This window comes from Nuphar pumila, chromosome 2 (assembly GCF_984573655.1).
Source record: "Nuphar pumila chromosome 2, dmNupPumi1.hap1.1, whole genome shotgun sequence".
Lineage (NCBI taxonomy): Eukaryota > Viridiplantae > Streptophyta > Magnoliopsida > Nymphaeales > Nymphaeaceae > Nuphar > Nuphar pumila.
In genome coordinates, this window is record NC_143250.1 from 68,931,999 (window position 1) to 68,959,051 (window position 27,053).

General features: G+C 36.7%; 1 protein-coding gene across 1 annotated transcript; it reads left to right on the plus strand.

Moving 5' to 3' along the window:
* The first annotated feature begins 17,382 nt into the window (after nucleotides 1-17,382).
* On the plus strand, nucleotides 17,383-26,789 carry LOC149845693 (very-long-chain 3-oxoacyl-CoA reductase 1-like). Its single transcript, XM_089997703.1, has 3 exons — nucleotides 17,383-18,013; nucleotides 23,798-23,867; nucleotides 26,313-26,789. The coding sequence occupies exons 1-3, from the start codon at nucleotides 17,409-17,411 to the stop codon at nucleotides 26,559-26,561; spliced, it is 924 nt and encodes a 307-aa protein (XP_089853829.1). The 5' UTR covers nucleotides 17,383-17,408; the 3' UTR covers nucleotides 26,562-26,789.
* Nucleotides 26,790-27,053: the final 264 nt, after the last annotated feature.

The following is a 27,053-nucleotide window of genomic DNA, read 5'->3' on the forward strand; positions in this document are numbered from 1 at the left end:
ACCAAAGTATGGGTGATTCACCCGTAGTAACATTTAGCTCTCATAGCAATTGTTTGAGCTACACTAGCTCAGAAACGACTCCAACAATGACTTTATATTCAGCTTCAGTACTAGACTTGGCAACTGTACGTTATTTAGTTGAGTTCCAGGATAAGAGATTTTAATAAAAAAATGTTAGATAGCCTCTTATTGATTTTCTATCATCTGGGTACCTCACTCAATCAACATTTGAATAAGCACTCAACTAAAGCGATGTAAACTTCTTGATTTGCAAACTCATATTTATGGGTTTTTTCAAATATCGAAGAATCCATTTAACATACACCCAATTGTCTGGACTTGGTTCATGCAGAAACTGGTGTGCTTTGTTTACAACATACACTATGTTAAGTCTAGTAAATGTAACATATTAAAGACCATCGATAATACTCCTGTATTCAATAGAATTTTCTAACAAAATTCCTTCATGTCTGGATAGCATGACATTAGGAATAGCGAGAGTGACCATTAGCTTGCCATCTGTCATACCTATTTTTTTTTAATAATAGCCAAGATATACTATCTTTGACACAAAATCATTCCACCTGTGGAGTTTGGAACAACTATAATTTCAAGAAAGTAATGAAGAGAACCTAGATCCTTAATAGAGAATTCAGATCCATAGTTTTACATTAGATAATTGACCTTGTCTTGCGAGTTTCCTATGATTATAATGTCATTAATATAAACAAGAATGAACATGCAAAGCTGCTTGGTATGACAAATGAATAAAGATGGATCAACTTTTAACTCAATAAAATTGAGTTTTTCTAAATAAACTCAGAGTCTTTCAAACCATGTTATGGGAGCTTGTTTCAAATCATAGAGGGCTCGATCAAGTTTACAGACATAGTGAGGATGTCTCCTATCTTTAAACCTCTGTAGTTGAGCCATATATGCTATAAAGAAAATCATTATTAACATCTAATTGATAAATTGGTCATCCCAAACTAACAACATTAGACAGTGTCATTCTGATAGAGGTGATTTGAATGACTGAGCTAAAGGTCTCAAAGTAATCAACTCCTTCATGTTGATTGTATCCTTTAGCAACTAAACGAGCTTTAAACCTGGCAATGGTTCTATCAGCATGCCTTTTGATTTTATATATCTACTTGCACCCTACAAAATTGGTAACATTCTCTAGAAAAACAAGGGTTTAGGTTTTGTTTTGATGAAGAGCCATGATTTCTTCTTCTATAGCCTGATGTCACCTAGGGTCTACATTGGCATCTTCAAAATTGAATGGCTCATGTTTGGTTTGGTTAATTTCACTTAGTAAAGTAATAGGATGTCTGGATCCAAAGAATAGTCTTAGTCGCAAGGTTCTATCTTGTGACCTGGTTACCATATGATGGGTTCTGGTGGGTGTGTAGTTAGAGAGATTTACAATGAGGTTCAACCCAGAGGAAGGGCACAACAACACATTTTCTCTAGATTTCTCTTCTAAGGAAGAGTCAATAGTGGGAGACATGACTGGGTTCTGGAGATGAGGGTTCACCTAAAGCACTATACAATGATGGCAACTCAAGGAAGGATGGTTCAATTGAAGGGTCACTCAAGTGAATATATTTTGTTGGATTGGGCAATTGGATCAAATTAACTGGTTTCCTATGGTTAGGGTTTTCAACTAGGAGACTGGGTGGTTTAGAGTTTTGGTTTTGGACCCACTTAACAACCTCTTTTGATGTGAGGGGTTCTTTGCTTCCAGCATAAATAAATTTTCCCTCGTGAAAAACATGTCTAGAGACAAACGTCTTCTATGTCATGGGATCATAACACATATCTATCCTTTGTAGTTGGATCCATAACATAAGAAAATGTAGGGTTTGGACTTGAGGTCAAGTTTAGAATTAACATATAGGACAAGGTACAAATAACATGTACATAAAAAATTTTAAAAATGTTCATAACTAAGGGTATGATAGAACAAAAGTTCATAGGAAGATTTATTACCTAAAGTTGAAGCAGGCAACTGGTTAATAAGATAAATGGCAATTCTAAAGGCATCAATCCTAAAAAAATTACCAAGACCGGCAAAAAACAATAGATCTAGACTAAATTTGGCAAGTTTATACTCTCTCGACTACACCATTTTGTTGAGGGATGTGACAAAAATAAAGTCATCTTTTAATGCCATAATTATTTATAAAATTGGCATTAACGAATTCGCCTCCACCATCACTGTAAAAAATCTTAATTTCTTTCCCAAGTTGTTTTTTCACTATATTCTTGAAATTCGTAAAGCAAGGAAAAACATCTAATTTTCTACTCAAGGGAAATAACAAAAAAATTTTTGAGAATTCATCAACAAGCAACATTTAGTATTTAAAACCTTTCCGAGAAGGGGTTGATGCAATACCCCATAGATCAACATAGATGAGCTCCAAAAGATCTTGAACAAAATATTCAGCTTTATCAAAGGACAATTTATGATTCTTACTGATTATACAAGAACATAATTTTATATTATTATTGTTCATAAAAGAAATAGATCTAGTTTTTCAAGATTTTTTAAAACATGAAAACCAAGATGTCCTAAATGGCAATGCAAAATTTCATCAAAAAAACGAAACTTATTTGTACTTATTCTAGCAAAGCAAACTATAGAAGATGGAGATGGTGCCTTTTGATCACACTAAATGGATGGCCATGAATATAGTCCTCCCTTAACTGGTCATTTTAGGAGAGTAGTCTCACTCTTTGATTCCTTTATATAAAAAGTCATTAGCATTAATCTGGAATAAACGCTGATTAACTTTTGCAAAATGAGATATTGATAAGAGATTTTTTTTAATAGAGGGAACAAGAAGCACATCTCTTAATTTAAAATTTTTATTCTCATGATGCAATGAAAGATTACTTGTACTGGTAATGGGAAGCTAAGTACCACTTCCAACCATGATACCATCAGTACCTTTATACTCAATTATATTTGCCATACCTTGATTTGACTTGTAACATGATGTGAAACTCCAGTATCACGGTACGAGGCAGAGTCTTGCATGTTGTTGAGTGCCATAGATGCAAAAGCCTTCAGGATGTCATAGCAAGTGCAACTCATGTGATTACGATGATTGCAAAACTAGCAAATAACTTGACCTTCTTTTGGATTTTGAGGAGGCCGAGAAGAACCAAACTAACCACCCTAAGAATTATAATTTTGAATTTTTTCATAGAACCAACTAGCCCCCTTGAATCAACCTCTACCTCTACCAAGGGGTCCTCTTCTATCGCATCCTCTCTGAGAGAAAAAGCAATGTAGAAGGTTTATCCATGCAAAGATTGTCTATTTTCATGCAGAGATTGATCATTTATTATTTGCAATATTTTCTCTTTGTTGATCAACATTTCATAAATATCCACAAACATGGACTGAGTGGTAATCGAGGTGGCCAAACTCTTATAATCCCTTGATAGACCATTCAACATATAGTAAACAAGATTCTCATCAGAGACAGGTTCACAAATAGCACACAGAGAATCTTAAAGAAATTGAAATTTTATACAATTGAGATATTCTACCATACTCTTATCTTCCTTCTTGATATCTTGAAACTCTTTCTTTAATTGAAGAATGTGAACACTGGATTGAGAGGAATATGCTCGCTCAAACATAGTCCACACTTCATAAGCGATGGATATCCAAACAATTTGGCCTAACACAGACTCAGTAACAATGACACAAATCCAACTAAAGGCAAGTTGATCTGCTCTTTTCTAAATAAGGTACTCAATATTTGGTTTCATATTGTTCCCTTCTTGAACCAACTTGTTTGGTACAGAGAATGATCCAACTGCATATTTGAATAAATCCTGAAAGAACATAACAACCTTAATTTGAGACTTTCATAACAAGTACTTATGTTTGTCAAGTTTGATCAACACCAGGGATGAAAACACATTTCATTGAATAAGGGTTTGGCATGAGAGAAGCAACAATTTATGATGTTGACATAGAATTGGAGGCTATGAGGGATCAAAACACACAAGACATGACAATTGAGACACCCAAGGGTTATGGCTCTGATACCATAAACAAAACAACAATCACAATTTTGGAAGGATTAATCACACGAGAAAATACAAACTTTTACATGGTTTGGATAATGTGCGACCTACATCCATGAAATACACTCTCTCTAGATGATTTTGGGAGAGAGGTTTTCTTGCTTTATATAAAAGGTTGCATCATTTAGACCCCTTGCCTTATCTTGAGAACATACAATGATATCTAGAACTCTATTTTGATTACAATGAATAAGTTCAACTTGTTTTGAAGTCTCGCAGGACGATTTTCATAAATGAGTCTTATTCTTTTGAGACTCGTTATGTGTTAAGGTTTGTTGTTGAGATAGAGTTTGTTGATGATCAACTTCTTCAACAACCTCATTTGGATGGTTTTCATGAGGATCAAACTCCTCCATTTGAGCACACTTCTTGACATAAAGTTGCTGGTAAGAATGCCATATAATAAACATTGATTATTTTTTGCAAAATGAGATACTGATAAGAATTTTTTTTAATAGAGGGAACAAGAAGCCCATTACTTAATTTAAAACTTTTATTCTCATGACGCAACAAAAGATTACCTGTACTGGTAATGAGAAACCAAATACCACTTTCGACCATGACACCATCAATAACTTCATACTTGGTTTTGTCATACCTTGATCTTGACTCATAACATGATGTAAACCTCCACTATCGGGGTACCAGACAGAGTCTTACATGTTGTTGAGTGCCATAGATGCAAAAGCTTTTGATATGTCATAACAAGTGTGGCCCGTGTGATTATTGCAATTACAAAACTAGCAAATAACTTAACCCTCTTTTGGATTTTGAGAAGGTCGAGAAGAACCAAACTGAACACCCTAAGAATTATAATTTTGAAAGTTTTACAAGGACTGACCACCCCTCCTGAATCAACCTCTACCTCTACCGGAGGTCCTCCTTTGTCATGTCCTCTCTGAGAGAAAAAAGCAGTGGGGGAGGTTTCTCCATACAGAGATTGGTCATTTATTATTTGCAACATTTTCTCTTGGTTGTTATGATTTCATAAATATCCACAAACATGAACAGATTATCTCAAGTAGTAACTAAGGTGACAAAGTTCTCATACTCCCTTGATAGACCATTCAACATATAGTGAACAAGATTCTCATGAGAGACAGGTTCACAAATGACATAAAGAATCTGAAAGAAATTTTTTGTGATCGAGATACTCTACCATGCTCTTATCTTTTTTCTTGATATCTTGAAGCTTTTTCTTCAATTGAAGAATGCAAACACTGAATTGTGAAGAATATGCTCACTTTAACATAGTTCATGCTTCATGAGCAGTGGATATCCGAACAATTTGGCCTAACACAGGCTCAATAACAGTGGTACGAATCCAACTCAAGGCTAGTTGATTTGCTTTCTTCCAAATAAGGTACTCAGGATTTGGTTTCATATTGTTTCCTTCTTGAACTAGCTTGTTTAGTGCATGGAATGATCCATCAGCATATTTGAATAGATCTTGAGAGAACATAAGCCTCAATTTAAGACTTCCATAACAAGTAGTTATGTCCGTCGAGTTTGATCGACACCAGGGAAGAAAACACATTCCATTGAATAAAAGGGCTTGGCACGAGAGAAGTATAGTTTATAATGTTGACATAGAATTGGCGGCTATGAGGGATCAAAACACACAAGACACGAAAACTGAGACACCCAAGGGTTATGGCTCTAATACTATAAATAAACAAAAACCACGATTTTGAAAGAATCAATCACATGAGAAAACACAAACTTTTACGTGGTTTGGTCAATGTGTGACCTACGTCCATGAAATAGACTCTCTCTAGACGATTTTGAGAGAGCGGTTCCCTTGCTTTATATAACAGGTTACATCATTTAGACCTCTTGCCTTATCTTGAGAACATACAATGATATCCAGAACTCTATTGTGATTACATTGAATGAGTTCAACTTGTTTTGGAGTCTCTCTGGACAATTTTCATAACTAAGTCTTATTCTCTTGAGACTCCTTATGTGATAAGGTTTGTTGTTGATATAGAGTTTGTTGATGATCAACTTCAAGGATCAAACTCTTCCATTTGAGCACACTTGTTCACATAAAGTTACTGGTAAGGATACCATGTCATTTTTTTTAAGGCAAGCTAGGGTTAGGCAGACCCAATAGTTATTATTCAACATACCACACTGGGTTTTGAACTTGCAACGTCCCTCCACTAGAAGATGTCCATGACAACTACTACCAACCACGAGGAGCCCCCGTTGGTGCCATGCAATTTGTGATAAGGATACATTATTCTTTTTGTTTATTACATGGGAAAAGTGATGCCGGGTCGAGAGACTTGCTGCACTGAAAAATCTGGTTGTCATGCTTTCAGGTGGCATAAAACTTTGAGGCTACTCTCCTCGACCACTTGAAGCCGTTTATTTTTAAATTGTATTTGGTGAATCTAAAAATTCTTCTGTTTCTAATTTGGAATCATTGAGAACTAACATTATGCTGAGGATGGCCTTGTAATCTGACTATTAAGCGTGATCGGTTTAGCATAAGTTATGATTAACGGTCCTAACATAGTAAGATCAATTCAGAAGGTTTGCTTTTAGGCGACTCCTTTAATTTGTTTAAGCTAACAAGGTTTGCAGGATTCTAACCTGAACTTACCTAAAACCTTTTGACATACACTAGAAAACTAAAAACTAATTAGATTTTTTTTTTACTTTTGACATATGATACTTTATTTCTCATTAGAAATATTGAATATTATAAAGCAGCTTTGGTATGAATGTCATGTCGCATCACCTTGCACCATTAAATTGACCTAACATTTCTTATTAGTTCTTATTTCTTGGTGGCTTCTTGAAAAACTAAGTGCTAAATGGTATTAGCAAGGAAACAACTTGGTTTGTTGGTAAGTTAAGAAACTGATGAGTGTGTTGGTCATTCTCTGAAGCATTGATTATTGAAGTTTATATTCCTTATCACTATTGACCTGGCAAATTTTGAGTTTATAATTCCTCAAATGCATAAAGAATTCTTCATTTTTCTGCGTGCCTTGGTATGGTTCTTGTTTATGGATCATATCTTTCTCCAACCTTTATATAATGGGTGTTATCATAAAAGGTACGATGCCTTCTCCTTTGGGAGTTGTGTTTGCTCCTTATCGTGTACTACAACAAATGAAATTGTAGTATCCTCCCCATCCCCATAAGGTCTCCACACAACCTGTATAATCGAGATTTGTGGTTTAGATATAGACATAATTATTCATGCAAAATGTTGAATGCGATAACGATTTGTACTAAAGAAGACAAAATGTTGAATGTGATTATTAGTTAAGAATGCTAAACATTACAACAATTTACGGTAATGAAAGTTAGATGCAAATGCGATAACGATTTGTACTAAGAAAAACAAAATGCCGAATGCGATGATTACTTGAGAATGCTAAACATTACAACAATTTACGGTAATGAAAGTTAGATGCAAATGCGATAACGATTTGTACTAAGGAAAATGAAATGCCGAATGCGATGATTACTTGAGGATGCTAAACATTACAATGATTTACTGTAATGAAAGTTAGATACAAATACGATAACGATTTATACTAAGGAAAATGAAATGATGAATGTAATGATTACTTGAGAATGCTAAACATTACAACGATTTACGGTAATGAAAATTAGATGCAAAGGCGATGACCATTTGTACTAAGGAAGACAAAATCCTAAAGCGACGATTACTTAAGAATGCTAAATATTACAACGATTTACGCTAATGAAAGTTATGCAAATGCGATGACAATTTTTAATAAGGAAGACAAAATCCTAAAGTGATGATTACTTAAGAATGCTAAACCATATAGTGATTTACGCTAAGAAAGATAAAATCATAAAGCGATGATTACTTAAGAATGCTAATATTACAACAATTTTAAACCATTTACCTCATTTAATTTCAGCTCATCTAAAATGAATTGAGCATTTTTGCACTTGACATTTATTGAAGCCCACATGCCGATCATGGGAAAACCATAAACTGCAGGGCCACATTGAGGATGCAAGACGACAATATGCTCCCAAGTCTAGGCCTACAAAAATAATATATTAGTAAGACTACAATCGTCAATGAGCTTAGTCCACAAGCACTAAATATGTAATAAACAAATACCTGAACAAATGGCCAAAACCCCTAGACAGTTTTTGTACCCCTACTCGCACGGTAAAGTTGATTGTACAAGTGTGAGAGCATAGCAGCACCCCATGCCTAGTTGTTGACTTCATCTAAGTCTTTCAGAAACTGCAACCACAAGTAACTTATTCTTGATCCAGAACAATTGGAAAATAAAGTAAGTCCAAAAAAATAAAGAAGGAAGCCACACAACTCTTGGTTAGCTGCTTCAGATGCACATGCAACTGACCGACCTTCCCATTTATTACGAAAAAAATGAACTTTCATCGATGAGAAATTGCCTCCACCAGAATTACATTCATGCCATTCCTCCATCGACATTCCTAGAAGGGCTGTGCAATTGTCCTTTGGGTTATAGTTTGAATCCTGTGTTAAGACAGCACTGCCATGGCACTTAAGACCCATAATTCGTGCCACATCTTTTAGGGTCATGGTCATCTCAAAACCCTCAAACTGGAACATGTTTGTCTTATGGTTGCACTTATTGACCAGGTGGGTCATGGTGTTCCAGCAACTTTCAAAATAATGTTGGTCTAGAAGGCCGTCAAAGTGCATATTTCGTAATCGGTCCTTCTGATATTCACTCAGCTTTCTGAACTACGATAGAACTACAGGGCACTAACACCGCCCTTTCAGCTTTTCACCTGCTGCTCTGCTTCTCTTCTGACCTGCCTGTAACACAAAATATCAAATCACAGTTAATCGCTATACATAGTAATTGCTATCGCAGTAATCGCTATACGAAGTAATCACTATCGCATTAATCGCTATACATAGTAATCGCTATCGCAGTAATCACTATACAGAGTAATCGCTATCGCAATAGTCGTTTTAAAAAGTAATCGCTATACATAGTAATCACTATTCATAGTAATCGCTATACATAATAATACCTACAACAGTGCATCGCGACATACAGTAGCGATTAACGTACCTTCGTCACACTTTTCTTCTCTTCATTCCCTCCCTTCCTCTGCTTTTGTACTTCTTCCTTCCTTCCGTCCAAGCAAATAATAACTAACAAAGTTAACATCTATTACTAATGAATTAAATAATGTAACTAATAGCTATGCAAATAAAATAAATAAATAATACAACCAATAGCTAATGCAGTAAATGAATGAATTCAATGCACCTAACTAATATAACCCTTACGAATCTAGTGTCATTCACGCTATGATAAAAAAATAAAAATGATAAAGCTAATAAAAAAAATGTTGCAGCTAATAAAAAAAATGTTGAAGCTAATGGTCAAAACAAAGAATCATTGATAAAAAATTTAATAAATAAACGCAGTAGATAGCATAACCGACTAATGAAAATATCAAACACAGTAAAAAAAATAATGTTACAACTATCAGTTTGATTAAGCTATAACTACTCTATGCACAAATCAAGAAAATGGTTAAACTAGATTAATCTAAATATATATTTTTTTCTTTTATTTTTCAAATGCTACATTTAAATTAATCTAAACTAGATATGCAGATGATGCAATGACATGGTTTATGAGATGCAAAAACAAAAACTACGATGAAACGAGGAAGAAGAAGCAAACCGTACGATATTCTTCTGACAGATGGGTTGAGAAGAAGAAGCGGTTGTTCCCAGATTGTATACGCACCTCCCCGATGAATAAGATGATGTTGCCGATGATGAGAAAGGCTAGAAGCAAAAAGAAGAAGAAGAAGAAGAAGAAGAAAAGAAAAAGAAGAGAAGGAAAAATTGGCGAGGAGAGAGAGGGAGAAAGGGAAAAACAATGGCTACTGGAAAAACAAAACTATTTATAATCAAAATTTAGGTCAAAACATGAATTTTCAAAGGAGATCCAAAATATTTTCATAATTTCCAAAGAGGGTCTTCCTTAAAAACATGTTTTCCAAATAGGGTTTTTCCTAAACTAATTACAAATTAGTAAAACACTCCTAATCTAATTAAACTATGATTAAGAAAATTCTAAACTAGCTAAAAAACACTAAAAACGCAGGGCTCAACCAGAAAATGCATTTTTTCTCAAAAAATTAATTTAAAGCAATTTCTCAAAAGCAACAATAAAAATAGGGTTTTAATGCAATTTTATCATGGATTATGCATAAATAGATATGAATAAAATGCAAATATTATGCATGATCACCTGGGTCAAGTTCAACAATATTTTTTTAGATCAAAACTCATTTCATGGTGATTGTTGGATGTGTTTAGACCAGATCACGGTGAACTGCAAGACGAATAGATTGTGTGTGAACTAGATACATGCTGGGTTGTGCTTTTTGGCCAACAAATTTGTTTTTGCTGCATACGATTTCTTAGTTTAGTTTTTTTTATTCATTAGTTGATTCATAATCCAGCGTTAGTTTAAATCTAGATCTTGTAGCTTTTTTTAGGAAGTCATTTAATTAAATAGTAGTGTTGAAGTTGTTTTAAGTAATCAGTTGATACAAGAGTTAGGTAGTTTGTTTTATAATCGTTTTGTAGTTAGATAGTCTTTAGTTAATTAGATTATTATTTGATTAGTTTATAGTCGTAGATTGATTCCTTTACACGTTTTATTGTTCTATATTTCGTTAGTTATATATTTGTTTTAAGTAGTTGGTCATTGCATAGTTTGTTGCAATTTATCATTCAGTTAGTTTGTTTGTTTTGCTCTTTTGTCTTTTAGTGTTTTAATTAGTTTGATTAGTAGTTGTTTAGATTCTTGTTTGCTGAATTTTTATTCAACTAACCTTGAGTTTTTGTCTAGTTTTGTCATGTTTTGTTTCATTGTGTTTGTGTTTTGCAGAAAAGTGGTAGGACGTGCAGTGAGCCCTTAAAAGTACTCCAGAAGAACCCTCTGAGGTCCCCAAAAGGTCCCTTCAAAAGGCTCTTTGAGCCCCTCAGAGAGCCCTCAAAAGCATAGAAGAAGAGAGAAAATTAGAGATCAAAAGGGACTAGAAGCTCAAAGCACTGAAGACCCTTTTCTTTTATTTTTAGCTTAGGATTTATTTATTTAATTCATTGGGTTTGTAATAAGGCTGCTTTATTATTTTTATTTGTTTAAACCCTCCGTAGAGGGTCGTACTCTTAATTAATTAATTAATTAATTCTTTTATTTTTCAAGGCAATAAAGAGTAGATTAGTTTTCTATGAAATACAAAGTGTTTCTCCCATTCTCTGAGATTGACCCAGACTCCACCACTCGTGCAAGACGGTTTTTAGTATTTCGTGTCTAGCTTTCACATTGTTTTTATTGAAAATATTGTTTTAAAAATCTATTTTAAAAAAACTTATACCATCAATCACCCAACTGGTCTCATGGCAAGCAAAGTTCACAACATTGTTATCATACATAACAAGGAAGTTACTTGTGATGGTAGCAACTCGATCCCATTACCATCATCATTTTTTTTTCTTTCTCTTTGTCCTTGTTGTCTCACTTAATTTTTCGACAATGCTTCTTTATATGCCCCTTTAGACCACACTAATAGCACTCAACATTGGCAAACTTGTTGGACTTACTCTTGGTCCTATCTCTATTCTTCAGACCTTTGCTCTTACTCCTCTCCCTCTTTTCCATGACTAAGAGCTCTAATTATGAAGAAGAGCCTTATGACTTTCTTCTTGTCTCTTCATTCAAAATACTACTCGTAGCCAAATCCACTGTCCAAATACCATTTGAGGCTGGGTAAGATAATAATGTTCTAAACATCTCCCATGAGTCAGACAATATACCAAGAAGCCATAATCTGTGTACCTCATCTTCAAACTTGATGCCCATTCCAACATGCTGATAAATAATCCATTGGAATGCGTTCAAGTGATCTGTTAGAGAGGTTTCATCCTGATATTTCAAAACCATCATTTACTTATTTTTCAGGTTGATTAGGGTTTTGTGGGCCTTAGGGATGGGCTCAACATGTTAAAGTTTTGTTCATGCCTTAGTTTGCATGCTCGATTTCTAGCATTGGGAATCGTGCAGGGCTATTGTCACATGACAACATGGGTACCATTCGTTTTGCCAACATTTCTCGATATGGTTTCTTTGTTTTGGATTTGATTGAATTTGAATCATACATGAAAGCATGTTAAAAATGAATCATGCATAAGAATATGTGTAGTATAAACCATGACATGATAGGATCATGCATGAAAGTAAAATAATTATGTCATGTACATGCATGTGAGCATATAAGTTTAAATCATGCATATGGCATATACTGTTTTAATCATATGAGAGGGCATAAACGATTGATATCATGCATGAGAGCATGAGAGGGTTATCCTGTGATATGATAATACTTGGCTTTGACCTATGACTTAATAATAAAGATAACCCTGGACCATGGGTCCATTTGAGAAACTGGTGAAGCTAAGCTCTCTGAGATGACTGGGTCCGTCCCGTTCTCTTGTTCTTCCGAGAGAGAGAAGGACGGTATAAGCCTCATGGGACATGTCAAGTTTTTGAGGGCAGAAGTTGCCTCTTGTCCCCATCCCACAGAGGTTAGGGAACAGATCTACCAATGAGTCTTAGGTGGTAGTACCACATCTTTGCAGAGTTAGGGATGCATGCCTGATTTGTTCGCCAGTGATTTTGGTTTGGCGTAAGCCAAAACCTGAGACCACGAGTTTGTTCTTCCAACCACTGCATTACAATGTTGAATCACTCTAGAAAGAACCAATTAAGTCATAGGAGGAAAATGAAAATACATAGAATAATAAATACTCCTATGGTTGTTTCTGAATGTCTATACCATCTTTTGTACCAGATGGGTCTGAATAAATATGAGAAACAATTAATTAGATTTTTTAAAATCATTGCTATCATATGCATAAACATATAGATGTGAACATGTATGAACTATTAAGGTTTGCATGATTATTGCATATGATTCATTACATATGAATGAGAAAAACATGTTTTATGTTGGTCATGTGTTGATGCAAGCTAAGGGCTTAGTTGTTGTACGTGAGGTTCTTGTGTGTGTGACATACGAGAATGGTCAAATCAGAGCTTGTTCCATTTATATATCTGAATGCAAAGTGCATAAATGTTCTGAGAAATGACATAAATTTATAATTTAGATAATGCATATCTTAGTCATGAGTTAGACATGAGCATACTTCTTTTGAGGATAAAGAAAGCGAATGTTTACATTTTCATGAAATGTTGCATTTTACTCAACTTCTAAGCATGTTATGAAATGTGAATTCTCATTCATCTATGTGAATACTTATCATGAATATGAATGATTGTAATTTTGAATGCCATGAATAAAAGTGAATATGAGTGTTAGAACATTCTTACAATTTATGCAATTATAAAATGAATGCCATACAATGAATGATGATAAATGTGATTGAATATCAAGTGCATGTTTTGGTGTGGATTCTCATGACTCTCATTTTTAAAATGATGGGAATTATACTTTGATCGTATCATTATAACTTGATTTGTATTCTACAAGTTTAGTTTTGGGTTTCCTATGGGCATGTGGTTGATGCCCTTTAATATTACAGATAACCTCATAGAGGATTGAAGCGAAGCGCAAGTTGTTACGCGGTTAAAGGATCCACTCTTACCTATTATGATCCCTGGAGGACCCAGACAATTTTTGATGGTTATAAACTCATATCAATTTAACTTTCTGTCTCGATATTTATGTTTTAAGAATCGTAATATTTTGGAATGAGAAGAAATTTTGAATTTTTTCCTTCAATTTTCATATTGGTTATGCTTGTAGTTTGGAAACTTTAAATCTTATGTAATTCTTCAATTGTTTTAAACCTTAAATAAATTTTGCCTTCCGTATTTTTTTCACATGTGAGAATCCTTCGGGTAATAACCTCAATCGAATTGTGTTTATATATGATTCTGCATTGGATCTGATACTGGGAGGCTAATATACACTTGTGCTTGCGCTCAGGTGGGTCGTCTAGTATTTGAAACGGTTCAAATGTGGTCATAAACGAACTTGTTGGCATTTTACTTTCTAGAATCATATGAATTTTTATAATAAATAAAAAGTTTCAATTTTTTCTCAAAATTTTTGGTTTGAAAAAGTTTTAAAAAGGTTGGATTTTTTAGGGACGTTACAAGTGGTTGGAGTTCCTGAAAGACTATGAGTTCTCTATTGCCTACTACACTGGTAAGGCAAATATAGTGGTTGATGTTCTCAATAGGAAGACTTCAGTTTCGACAGCCAGTTTGATCAGGCGCAGTTGAGATTTGATCAAGGAGTTTGTCAGATGGCAGCTGTTTGAAAATGATTCTGGACACATCCTTTGTGCTGGGATGTAGGTGTGGCCCGAGATCATAGACCATATTTAGGAGCTTCATTTAGTCGATCCAGATTTTGAGAGGTTGTGCATGAGTGCCCAAAAAACTAATGCGCAGTTTTGCCTTGAGGAGGATGGGACCATCATGTTTCGAGATAGATGGTGGGTTCTGAAGGCACTGCGGAAGGAGCTGATGAGTGAGGCCCACAGGTCGAGTATTCTGTTTACCTTGGTTCTACCAAGATGTTCAAGGATCTCCAATGGACTTATTGGTTGAATGAGATAAAGTGGGATATCACAGAGTTCATGTCTACGTGTCTCACCTGCTAGTAGGTGAAGATTGAGCATCATAGATATGGTAGACTACTTCAGCCACTAGACACTCTAGAGTGAAAGTAGGATGACATCTCGATAGACTTCATCATGGGGTTGTCGAGGACCTGCCATCAGCATGATGCCATCTGGGTAATAGTGGATAGGTTGACGAAGAGTGCCCATTTTCTACTGATCAGGATCAGTCAGAGCTTGGGGAGTCTAACAGATCTTTATGTGGATGAAATTGTTCGACTTCACGAGGTATCACGTTCAGTCGTGTCAGATCGAGACCCTCTTTTCATGTCTCATTTTAGGCACCAGTTATAGAAGGCCCTTGGTACCACGTTGCATGTGAAGCTTTCAAAGTTCTCATACAATAATAGTTATCATGCTAGTATTGGTATGGTCTTGTACGAAGCTCTGTATGACAGACCATGCAGATCTCCGGTGTGTTGAGATGAGGTTGGAGTGAGAACAGTGAAGTCTCTAGAGGTGCAGTTGATCTGACATATATTGGTCGCAACATAGAGCAAACAGAAAAGCTATGCCAATCAGCAGCGCAGAGAGCTCAGTTTTGACGTGGGCGATCACGTATTTGTTAGGATTTTGCCTACGAAGAGTGTGTTCTAGTTTGAGAAGAAGGAAAAGTTGAGTCCTCGGTATGTTAGATCTTTCGAGATCCTTGAGCGCATTGGCAAGTTAAGGTATCGGGTGGTGCTTCCTCCTCAATTTTTTCAAATTCACAATGTCTTTTTACGTCTCGAAGTTGAGGAAGTATGTGCCCGACCCCTCACATGTGATCCACTACGAGGTGATCGAGGTACAACCTGACTTGACGATAGAGGAGAGACCGGTGCAAATTATGAATCACCAAAAGAGGACACTATGTAGTAGAACGATCCCGTTCGTGAAGGTGCATTGGCAACATTATTAACTAGACGAGTGCACCTGGGAGCCTGAGGCCGATATGTGTGACCACTACCCATATTTATTCGGTACATTCTAATTTTGTAGATAAAATTCTTTTAAGGGGGTAGGGATGTAATATCGTGTGTTTTTCTATAATATTAAATTTTGAGACTTCATAAAATTGGGTTGTGTCATAGTAAAATTGATAAATCCTCAATTTCAGGTGGTGTCAGTTGAGTTTAGGTTTGGCCTAGGCCTCATTGACAAGACCTAAATGAGCCAATTAAGATGTGGTAAAACTTTTTATTTTTGACCTTTAAAATCGAGCAAAATTTGAGCAAAATTCAAGTTAAATTCAGGAAAAAATCAAGTAATATATCATTAGATGCATCTCAAAATTTTAAAAACATTGATATTTTTTTTTTAATTTGAGCTACGGTTGGCCCGAAAATCACATTTTTTAAAAAATAACTCGCGTCGATGGGACCGATTCTGGATTGGAGCGGATCTGATCTGTTTGACCCAAGTTAATATGGATATGAACCTAGTCCAAGATCCATATTATTTAGGTCCTGGTCCAGTTTGAGATCCATATGGATATTTGATATGGATTAGGTTCTTGAATCCAGATCTAGATCCAAAATCCAACTCCAACCTATTTAAAGTTTTAAATTCAATATAAAGGTTTAATTGAGTGTATTTTCAAGTTAAAAATACTCCTAGAGAGGTGAGATACCCTCTTAAACTTTTTAAAAATTTATTATTTAATAATTAATTAATTAAATAAATATTAAAATTTAATCTACTCTGAAATTTCTTTTGGATATGCGAGCTACCTAATACATAGAGATTCTAGCAGAACCCAAATAGGGCTAAAGTAAAAAATAAAAATAATAAAGTAATAAATTTATTAAAAAGTAGAAAAGAGGTTAGAGATAGAGTTCTATCAGTGTAGAACTCTTTCTCCAAGCCAAAAGGGGTGAGAAACTCGAGAAGGGACGTCACCCTGTCTCTAGAAAACCCCAAAAAAAAAAAGAAGAGAAGAGAGGAAAATGAAAGGAAAGAAGAAAAAGTAGGAAGAAGAAGAAGGAGAGGATCTCCTTCCATTCAGATCATCTGACGTATACTTTCGGTTTTTTTTCATCTCCAATCGAATGTACAAATTCTTGTATCGATTCGAACTGGGAAATATAGTCTAAATTAAGTTTATGTGATATTTTTTAGTGGAAAGAAAAAAAGAAAAGAAAAGAAAAAGAAAAGGAGAAAATCTAGTTTTACCAAATCAGGTTTTGCATTAAACCTGGTTTGGTGGCACCAAACAGCCATGAAACCAGGTTATTTCAGTAAAATCTGGTTACTCATCCAAACTGTAACTTAATTGCAAAAATGATTGAAGAGAGTGATATCATTTATCTCAAAGATGTAAACTCCGTTCTTGTCACTGTGCGTTGGTTTGATAACTAAGGTCCATAATATCCCATAAATGCTCCTTGATGTCAACCTATCAACTTGAAGGTCGTCGCAGAGAAAAGATGCAAAATATGAGGACAAAAAAGAAACAGGAAAACAAAAACAAACCACATGCATTATATAAGGACTTCCCCAACCACAAAGTCAAAATACACTCTTTTCTTCTCATTCACAGGTCTCCTGAATCCTATCCTCCTCCCAAGAAACCATAATGATCTTCCAAACCTTGCTCATTCTTCCCACGACTCTTGGCCTCTTTCAACTTTGCAAAGCTTTGATAGCTTTCGTAAATTGGGTTTGGGCCTCATTTCTCAGGCCAATGAAGGATCTCAAGCAATATGGGTCTTGGGCCCTTGTGACCGGCCCTACTGATGGTATAGGTAAGGCAATGGCCTTTTGCTTGGCTCGCCAAGGCCTTAACTTGGTCCTAGTGGGTCGGAATCCGTCAAAGTTGAGCTCGGTTTCGAGCGAAATATGCAGAAAATTCGCATCTGTAAAAGTGAGGACCATTGTGGTTGATTTCTCTAGAGAGATTGGTGATGGGATGAAGAGAATTGACGAAGGGATCAGTGACTTGGATGTCGGGATTTTGGTCAATAATGCTGGGATTAGTTACTGTAGGTTCTTACATGAGGTTGATGCAGAGCAGATAGAGAGCATCATCAACGTCAACTTGGAGGCAGTAACCAGGGTCACCCGTGTTGTGCTTCCTGGAATGCTGAAGAAGAGGAGAGGGGCCATTGTAAACGTTGGCTCAGCTGCAGGATCCCTTCTGCCTTCTTGTCCCCTCGGTACCATCTACGGTGCAACCAAAGCGTAAGTAACCCTTCCCTTCCCTTCCTTTCAAGCTTTGTCACAAAGATTCGTGGACGCGATTTCTACTCGTAAGTTCAAAAAGACACAATTTTTCAAATTGTTAATCAATAAAGAACACATTTTGATATTTTAATAATGAAATTTCATTTTTATTGAAAAAATTCAAAAAGTATTAAAATTTAAATTTATTAAAAATAACATGTCGGCGTGTGTCCGAGCGTGTCTACTCGTGTCACCAAGGACATGCACCTAAAATGACTTGTCCCTGCGATTTCATTTAGGCCTTGTTTGAAAATTAGGCGTCGGAGGTAGCCAGAGTGGGAAATGGAAAATACCAAGTGCTAAAGTCGTTTGTTGTTGTAGGAAATAATGGAACTGGGGTGGTATGGCACTTCCGGTCTTACCATAGGCGGAGCTGGAGGGGGGGCTGCCTCCCGAAACAGTTAATTTTTTTTTTTTTTAAAGCCCAGCCCTGACTGCAGCAAATAGTTTGATTTGTCCATATGAAATAGATTTTTATTAATAATTGTAGCCATTTTTTATTTTATCTCAAAAAAAAAAATTTGGGGGTGCTGCGCCCGAACCCCTGACTATCAAACTAGTTTTTTTTTTCCTACACCCCTGTTTGCCCTCCTCTCACATGAATCCTAGCTACACCACTGGGTCTTACATTTCAATTCCTACCTAAATGAGGTGGTAGTCACCAAAGATTACGCCAGAATTCCCGCACCAATGCCTACTCCGACGACCTTCCCAATGCTCTCCCGGTACTAATTTCAGCAGCTTCATTCCAAACAGCTACACAAGTGGAAGTGTTACATTTTCATCTGAACCGTTCCTGATAAAAGGGACGTGGTGAACGATTACTTTTTATTGATCTATATTGTCTCACACTTTAAATTATATTTTATACAGGTTACAAGATATCTTATGTACAGTTACACTAAAAAGAGAATGGTTATCGTTATCATTAGATAACGGATAACACAATCCTTTAACTACCACGTATGTAGCAGGTGGTTATCAAATGACATGTGATAATGCTGAGGATTCTCGATAACTCATTATCGAGTTACCGAGAATAACTAATACGCCCCCATCAAGTTGGAGCATGGGGATCGAGCATGCCCAACTTGGACTTCAAAAGAGATAATTGTGCACTGGCCAAAGCTTTGGTGAAAATGCCAGTGCACTGTAAGTGGGTAGGAACAAACTGAGTGCTGATCAGCCCATTTTGAATTTTTTCCCAAATAAAGTGACAATTAACTTCGATGTGTTTGGTGCATTCATGGTAGACAGGGTTAGCAGCAATATGCAGGAGGGCAGTTTGATTATCACAAAATAGAGTCATGGGCTGGAGGTGAGAAATCTCAAAGTCGCTCAATAAAGATTTGACCCAAATAAGCCCACAAGTGGCTAATGCCACGAAACAATACTCAACCTCTAAAGAAGAGAGAGATACAGTGGATTGTTTCTTGGATTTCTAGGAAATCGTACTCAAGCCGATCATTATGAAATATCCGGAGGTAGATCTGCGAGTGAATGGGCAAGAAGCAATCAGAATCTGAATAGTCGAGAACACTGACTGGATGCATTCATTAAAATCCCTTGGCCCAGGATAACTTTAAGATAGCACAAGATGCGGAGAGTCGCATCCATGTGAGGAGTGCATGGTTGGCTGAAGAATTAACTTAAAAGGTGAACAACGTATGAGATGTCGGGGCGCGTGACAGTGACGTAAATTAATCGATCAATCAACCATCGAAAAAGGCTCGAGTCTTCCAAAAGGGAACCATCCGTAGCATTGAACTTGGAATGTTGCTCCATTGGAAATGAGCATGGCTTTGAACCTAGATATCCCATGTTTTCCAAGATATCTAATGTGTACTTGCATTGGAAAAAAAATTCCTTGTTTGGAGCGAGCCATTTCAATGCCCAAAAAGTATTTGAGAATGCCAAGATCTTTAAGGCAAAATCGTTGATGAAAATTTTGTTTAAGGGCACAAATCTGATCAAGATTATCACCTATTATGATGATGTCATCTACGTACACCAAGATGAACAAATAATAAGCAGACTGAGTTTTAGAAAATAAAGAGTAGTCGGCCTTGGATTGAATGAAACCAATTTTCTTTAAATAAGAGAAAAGCTTTGCAAACTAGTTCCACAAGGATTGTTTGAGACCATAAAGGGACTTATGTAGACAGTAAACTAGATGCGCCACATGAGAGAATCTGAGAAGAAGCTGCATGTACACCTCCTCATCAAGATCACCATAAAGGAATGCATTGTTGACATTAATTTGAAAAAGATGCCAACGATGAATAGAAGCAATGGCAAGAAGGCAAGGGAGGGTGACCATCTTGGCAACTGGAGCAAATGTCTCATTATAATTGAGACCTTCGATTTGAGTGTATCATTTAACAACCAAGCTGGCTTTATAGCATTCAATAGAACCATCAGATCGAAATTTAACTTTATAGACCTATTTGCAATCGACAAGATGCTTACCTTCAGGTAAAGTCATCACCGTTTAAGTGTGGTTAGCCTCAAGTGCTCGGATTTCAGCAGCCATAGTATCACGCTAATGTTGGTATTTTATAGCCTGAGAAAAAGTCTTTGGCTCAAAAGCTTGAGTGATGGCGGCTAAGAAGGTTCAATGAAAAGAAGAAAAATGTTGATATTCAATGTAATGGTGGAGAGGATGATGAGTACTTGGAGGCATGTCACATGAAGCATCCGATTAGAGTACAGGGGCTACAGAGTAACACTTGAAATCCTTGAGGTAAGAAGGTGGTTGGAAAGGACAATCAGATCGGCGAACAGGAGGCATCTCGGGGGTGATGTGGGTGTCGAGCAGAATGAGTGGGTCGTGTGAAATAGAGGACAATGTGGGGGCAATTGGGAGGGTGCATGAAGGCTCTACGTTGTGAGGCTGTGGATAAGATTCATGGGTTTCAAAAATGGGTATGGAGATGACATTATTGGCATCAAGAGTAGGGTGTCTTGATCTTGAAAAGGAAAAATATTTTTTATAAAATTTAATATCTCTACTAACAAAAATCTTTTGAGATTCAAGATCATAAACTTTATAACCAACTTGGCCATATGGATATCCTACAAAGATGCATTGTTTGGCACATGTGTCAAATTTGTGGGTATGGTTGATGTTGAAAGCATAACATAAATAACCAAATATGCATAAATCAACATAATTGGGCATTTTATTGTATAACATCTCATAGGAGGTTTTACCCATCAAGGGTTTTGAGGGAAAGCGATTAATAAGGTATGTAGTAGTGAGAACACTTTTCCTCCAAAACTTGAGTGGTAAATTGGATTGAAAATGAAGAGCCCGGGAGACATTCAACAAATCTCGATGTTTGCATTCAACAACATTGTCTTGTTGCAGTGTTGTGATGCAATTATACTGATGATTGATTTCATTTTCTTGAAGAAAAGTTTCCATGTCATTTGAAAAGAATTCGGTTTCATTATCAGATCAAATGCTTAAAACATTGGTTTAAAATTGATTGTGAATTAACGAGAGAAAATCTTTGATAACATTGAATATCTCAGACTTATACCTCATGAGATAGACCCATGTGCATCAGTTGTAGTCATCTACTATGGTCAAGAAAAAATGATCCCCTGACATAGAGGGAGTTTGATATGCATCATATATGTCGCAATGCAATAACTCAAAAGGTTTGGAAGAGGATATGGTCCCATGAGAAAATGATAGCCTGGTTTGTTTAGATTTATGACAAATGAGACAATATTCATGAGAAATCGTATCTTTAACTTTATTAGAATTAATAATAACTTGAAAACAAAAATTAGATAAATGTCTAAGTCAAAAGTACCAAATAGAAGGAGATGAAGCAGTCAAGGCGTGGTTACTGCCACCCTCAAGAATGTTAAGGTTTTCTTGCAACCTATCTGTTCCAATTGTCATCTTTGAGTATGGGTCCTGAAAAACTCAATGATGTTCTTTAAACACAATGTCACATTTCAAATCATGAATTAATTTACTAACATAAATAAGATTGAATTTGAAATGAGGAACATATAGAACATTGTGTAAAGTGATGGTGGGAGTCAATATGACACTACCAATATGAGTGACAGGGGCAGATGTCTCATCAGGGAGACTGATGGGTGAGAAGAAAATTGACACTAGAGAGGAAAGGTTGGATATGAAATTTGTGATATGGTTTGTAGCCCCTAATCTATAATCCATCCCTGAGATGCAAATAGACAAAATGATGATTTGGGTATATTACCTACAAGGTTGGACATAGGTAGACTATTTGGGTTACCTAGGTTGACAATGGCCATAATCTTATCATATTATTCTTGGGTAAGTTTAGGAAGAGGAGAACTGAAAGTTGGTTTTTTGGATTCGGTAGTAAAAGCACATGCATTAGCCTGGCTGGTGAATCGAGCATTAGGAGAACCCCTTGGTCGGTTAGGAAAACCATGAATATAACAGCACTTTGGCTTGATGTGTCTAAGACACCCACAATGTTCACATTTTGGTCTTAGATGCGTTTGTCCTATCTTTGATGCGTCGGCCTTGACATGCATATTGCCTCGATGATTGTCGCGGGAGCTGGTTCATGAGATGGCATGAGGCGAAGGTCGCACTGTCATTCTTCTTGGATAATCAATGAATATGCCTTGGATATACTTAGTAAAGGTATCATGAGGAGCAACTGACTATGGATGGCACTAAAATTGTCATTAAGGCCCATCAGAAATTGAATGAGCCTTTTTTTGTTGTTGGAGGTCTTGAATGACCTTGATGGCCCCACACGAGTTACTTTTTATTGATCTATATTGTCTCACACTTCAAGTATATTTTATACAGGTTACAAGATACATCTTATGTACAATTACGTGAAAAAGAAAATTGTTATTGTTATCAGTAGATAACGGATAACACAATCCGTTAACCACTACCACATATGTAGGTAGGTGGTTATCAAATGACATGTGATAATGGTGAGGATTTTTGATAACTCATTATCGAGTTATCTAGAATACCTAACGGATTGCGATAATTCATTATTGAGAATAATTAATAGTTCCACTATCTCAAACAACCATGTGGATTTGTTAAAACCACAAATTTTGTGGATTTAGTAACTGTATCCTTAGCTACCACCCACTGGCAGTTTCTAAACAAGGCCTTATTTCATATTTTTAAGGGGTGACAAAAGAATTGTTTAACATTTTTTATTGTTTAATGGTACAAAGTTGTAGATTCACAAACGATTCTATTTGATTTGATTCTTAGGTTCTTTTTAAGAAACCGTTTGGTCTAGTGAACTGATTTTAATAACATTGCAAGACCCTAAAACATAAATTACTATTTTAATATTGTTAACACTTTATAAAAATGTAACTTTTATATTGAAAATTAAAAAAATAGTTTTTATTGATTAAAAAATAGTTTTTATTGATTAAAAACTTAAAAAGGCCTTGCCCTTTCTTCCAAAAACTATTTGAACTCTGCATGTCGGACGCAGGTCACTCATGAAGTCTTGGCGACATACCCCCACAAACTAGGGAACAGTCCTAGAGGGTCCAGCTATGAAAACGGGTTTCTCAATCGATGGGATACGGGTTTTCCATGCATTTATAAAGTTTCCCACAAGTTTTGGAAACTCTAGGCTTGTGGTTTGAGAAACAGTTTACTATAGGAAACGATTTTCCCACATGTAAGCTGAGTTTCTGGTAACCCTGGTATATACTTAGAATGTTTAATTTTTCTTTCAGATACATCGATCATTTCTCGAGAAGCCTCCACGTCGAATACAAACAGTTTGGCATTGATGTACAGTGTCAGGTAAGTTGAAACTATCATAGTTTCGGATGTGTATTTTGTTTTTATAGGCAAGCTGGGGTTAGGCAGACCCCCCACCAGTTATACAACATACCATTGGGCTTTGAACTTGCAACGTCCCAACCATGGTGACGTACACTAACAGCTGTTACCAAACAAAGTAGCGCCCCATTCGTATGTATTTTGTTTTTTATGATGAGCAATATAAGACCAATAATTGATCATCCACCACCCGAAGTGGTATCTCATGCATGTGGTAAGCCGGGTCCTTTGCCAAGCTGAAGGCCCAAGTTTGAATTCCTCTAACACGTGGGGCTTAAGTGAGATCTGGTAGGGGTCTGCCTAACCCCAGCTTGCTTATCAAAACAAAAGTTTCAATGCTTGAAGTAATAACATTTGAAGTTGAGTGTATAGAAAAAAACAGGGCTGCACACTTTTCACTGTAGTAAAACCTAGGTCCCTCTTTCCCACCAATAAGTACACCCAGCTTCGGCCTTTCAGCAAAGGATTAACACTTTGTATGGCTTTTTACTGTAGGCTGATATACAATTTAAAGTAACATGATTTTCCATAACAGTTATTCAAAACCGCATAGATTTTAAACGATCTGTAATTTTATTATACATACAAAGATACATCAAAATATGTTTTATATATTGAAATTTTAAAAATTTGTGCCTTCTGTCATACTTTCAATAAAAATCATGAATGCGTTCAAAGTCTGTATCGGAACCCCAAAAGTGAGAGATTTAGAATCATGAGATTTTGAAAGTGAATCTGAAGAGTATTTTCACTTTTCAAAAACAACCAAACTTACCTTTGTGTATGGCTTTTTACTGTAGGCTGATATACAATTTAAAGTAACATGACATGCCATAACAGTTATCCAAAACCGCATAGATTTTAAATGATCTGTAATTTTATTATACATACAAAGATACATCAAAATATGTTTTATATATTGAATTTTTAATTTTTTTTGCCTTCTGTCATACTTTCAATAAAAATCATTCATGTATTCAAAGTCTTTATCCTAACCTCAAAAGTGAGATTTAAAATCGTTTGATCTCATGAGATTTAAAAGTGAATCTACAGTATTTTTACTTTTCAAAAACACGACCAAACTTACCTTTGTGTATGACTTTTTACTGTAGGCTGATATACAATCTAAAGTAGCATGACATGCGTAACAGTAATCCAAAGCCGCATAGATTTTATTTGATCTGTAATTTTATTATACATACAAAGATACTTCAAAATATGTTTTATATATTGAATTTTTAAAAATTTGTGCCTTCTGTCAATAAAAATCATACGTGAACCCTCATCGACAATTGGGTCCTTTTAATGGGCTCGCCTCTCTGCTAGGTAAACCCCGGATGGGGTCACTGACGCCCAAGCTCATATGAAGCCCACCAATTAAAGGCAACCGCACAACCAGTGGGAGTCAAATCTGGGAAGAAGTGGGTCAGCACCTTCTTCCCAGGCTCATTGCCAGCTGGGTGACCGGGCGTATGTATCCATGTGGCATTGATTACTTTACTTTTTTGCACCCATCCGTAAGGATGGCAGTAGACCGGGGCGGGGGCTAGGGACAAGGTCTCCACCCCTGCCTGTTTCAAAATCCGAACCTTCATCCCCGCCTCCATTCCCGCACGGGGATGGATTTTAACCTCCACCCCCACCTCCATCCCTGTTTCATGTCCTCCATCCCCGGTCCAAACGGGGGGTGGGGTTCCGTTTCCCCTTAGTCTATAGTCATCCCTTAAAGGATTGGGACGGGACGGGGTGGGGCGGGAAAAAGCTTATGTTCATCCCCACCTCCATCCCCGCACTGGGATAGATTTTAACCTTCATCCCTGCACGGGGATAAAAGTATATTTAAAATATGTTTCTTATTGGCCTATACAAGGGCAGCAGATCAGGTGACATCACATTGCACACTTTTGTCACCTTATATCTGCCCTCCATCTTCTGTTGCGCCCTGCAGCTGACAGGCTGTACTCCATGGATGATGGAGAGTAGTCAGGTGCAGCAGCACACTCAAAGTGTGAAATGTGATTGCACCTGATCCACCCTCCTATATATGCCAGATTAAGTTTACATTTTTCATGTTCAGGTTGCTCACCTATTTTAAGAGTCTGAACAAACTCATTTCTAGCCACCCTAATTAAAGGGATTGGACCCACATACGATTTTTAAAGTATTTCAAAAAGGGGATCCGTCAGCAGGGTTGTTGTGAAGGCAGAAATGAATGCACCAGATCAAACCCCACTGGTGCACGGGTGTGTTCATAGGTGTGCCACGCAGGGCTGGTTGTGATGGTCCCCACCCTGGGAGGCAGGCCCATTAACTGGCCTGGTGCTGGATGAGGGCTCCTCACCAAAAAGAAATGAAAAGGCATGCTACTGATGACAATATTCTGATTTGGTTACTTTGTGGTTTTAGGCTCCCTTCTTGGTCGCTACAAAGCCGGCGGACATGGACCCTTCCTTCTTCGTTCCCTCGGCGGACGAGTATGCAGACTGGTGCCTGCGCTGGATAGGAAATGAGTCAGTCTGCATACCTTACTGGACCCACTCCATACAATGGTTCGGAGCACGCCTACTTCCAGATGCCGTGCTAAACCGGTTGGTCTTTCGTGTCATGCTTGGCCGACGCGAAAATGGAAAACTGAAGGAGAACCTCAAGTTCTGAGAGAGAGAGAGAGAGAGAGACCTTGCCTTGACTTCCCCACTTGCAGTCCTGGCATTTCAGTCTCGTATGGCATGATGAAGCCGAATATGTGTTTCCTTAAGAACAAATGAATAGTTGATGTCCAAAAGATAAAATGGACAACGGGTTGGAATGCTTTGTTTTCAGTAAATATCTGGTGGCTCTTTGCGTGAACTGAATGGATTATATGAATAGAAAAGTTTGTCCAGTATGATTGCTAGGCTGGAGATATTTAAGCTTTGTTTGGACAGTCAGAAGGAAGGGGTGTCAATGGGTCGGGTTTGTCCCAGACCCGACCCATACCAAACTCTACAGGGACAGGATTTGGTGATAAAGAATTAAGGGGGTCCGATTCGAATACAGATCAGACTCAAAGGGTCCATTAATAAATGGATCCGGGTATGGTTTTTGTGACTCCTGTAATGGTGGGCCTCATGAGCTGCATGCATGCATCAAATGTGCATGGGGCTCTTA

Excerpts from the sequence above, each read along its gene's own strand:
- LOC149845693 (XM_089997703.1), top strand. The coding sequence starts at position 17,409 with ATGATCTTCCAAACCTTGCTCATTCTTCCCACGACTCTTGGCCTCTTT. Across the intron at positions 18,014-23,797 it reads ATCTACGGTGCAACCAAAGC|ATACATCGATCATTTCTCGA; the intron begins GTAAGTAACCCT and ends TTTTTCTTTCAG. Across the intron at positions 23,868-26,312 it reads GCATTGATGTACAGTGTCAG|GCTCCCTTCTTGGTCGCTAC; the intron begins GTAAGTTGAAAC and ends TTGTGGTTTTAG.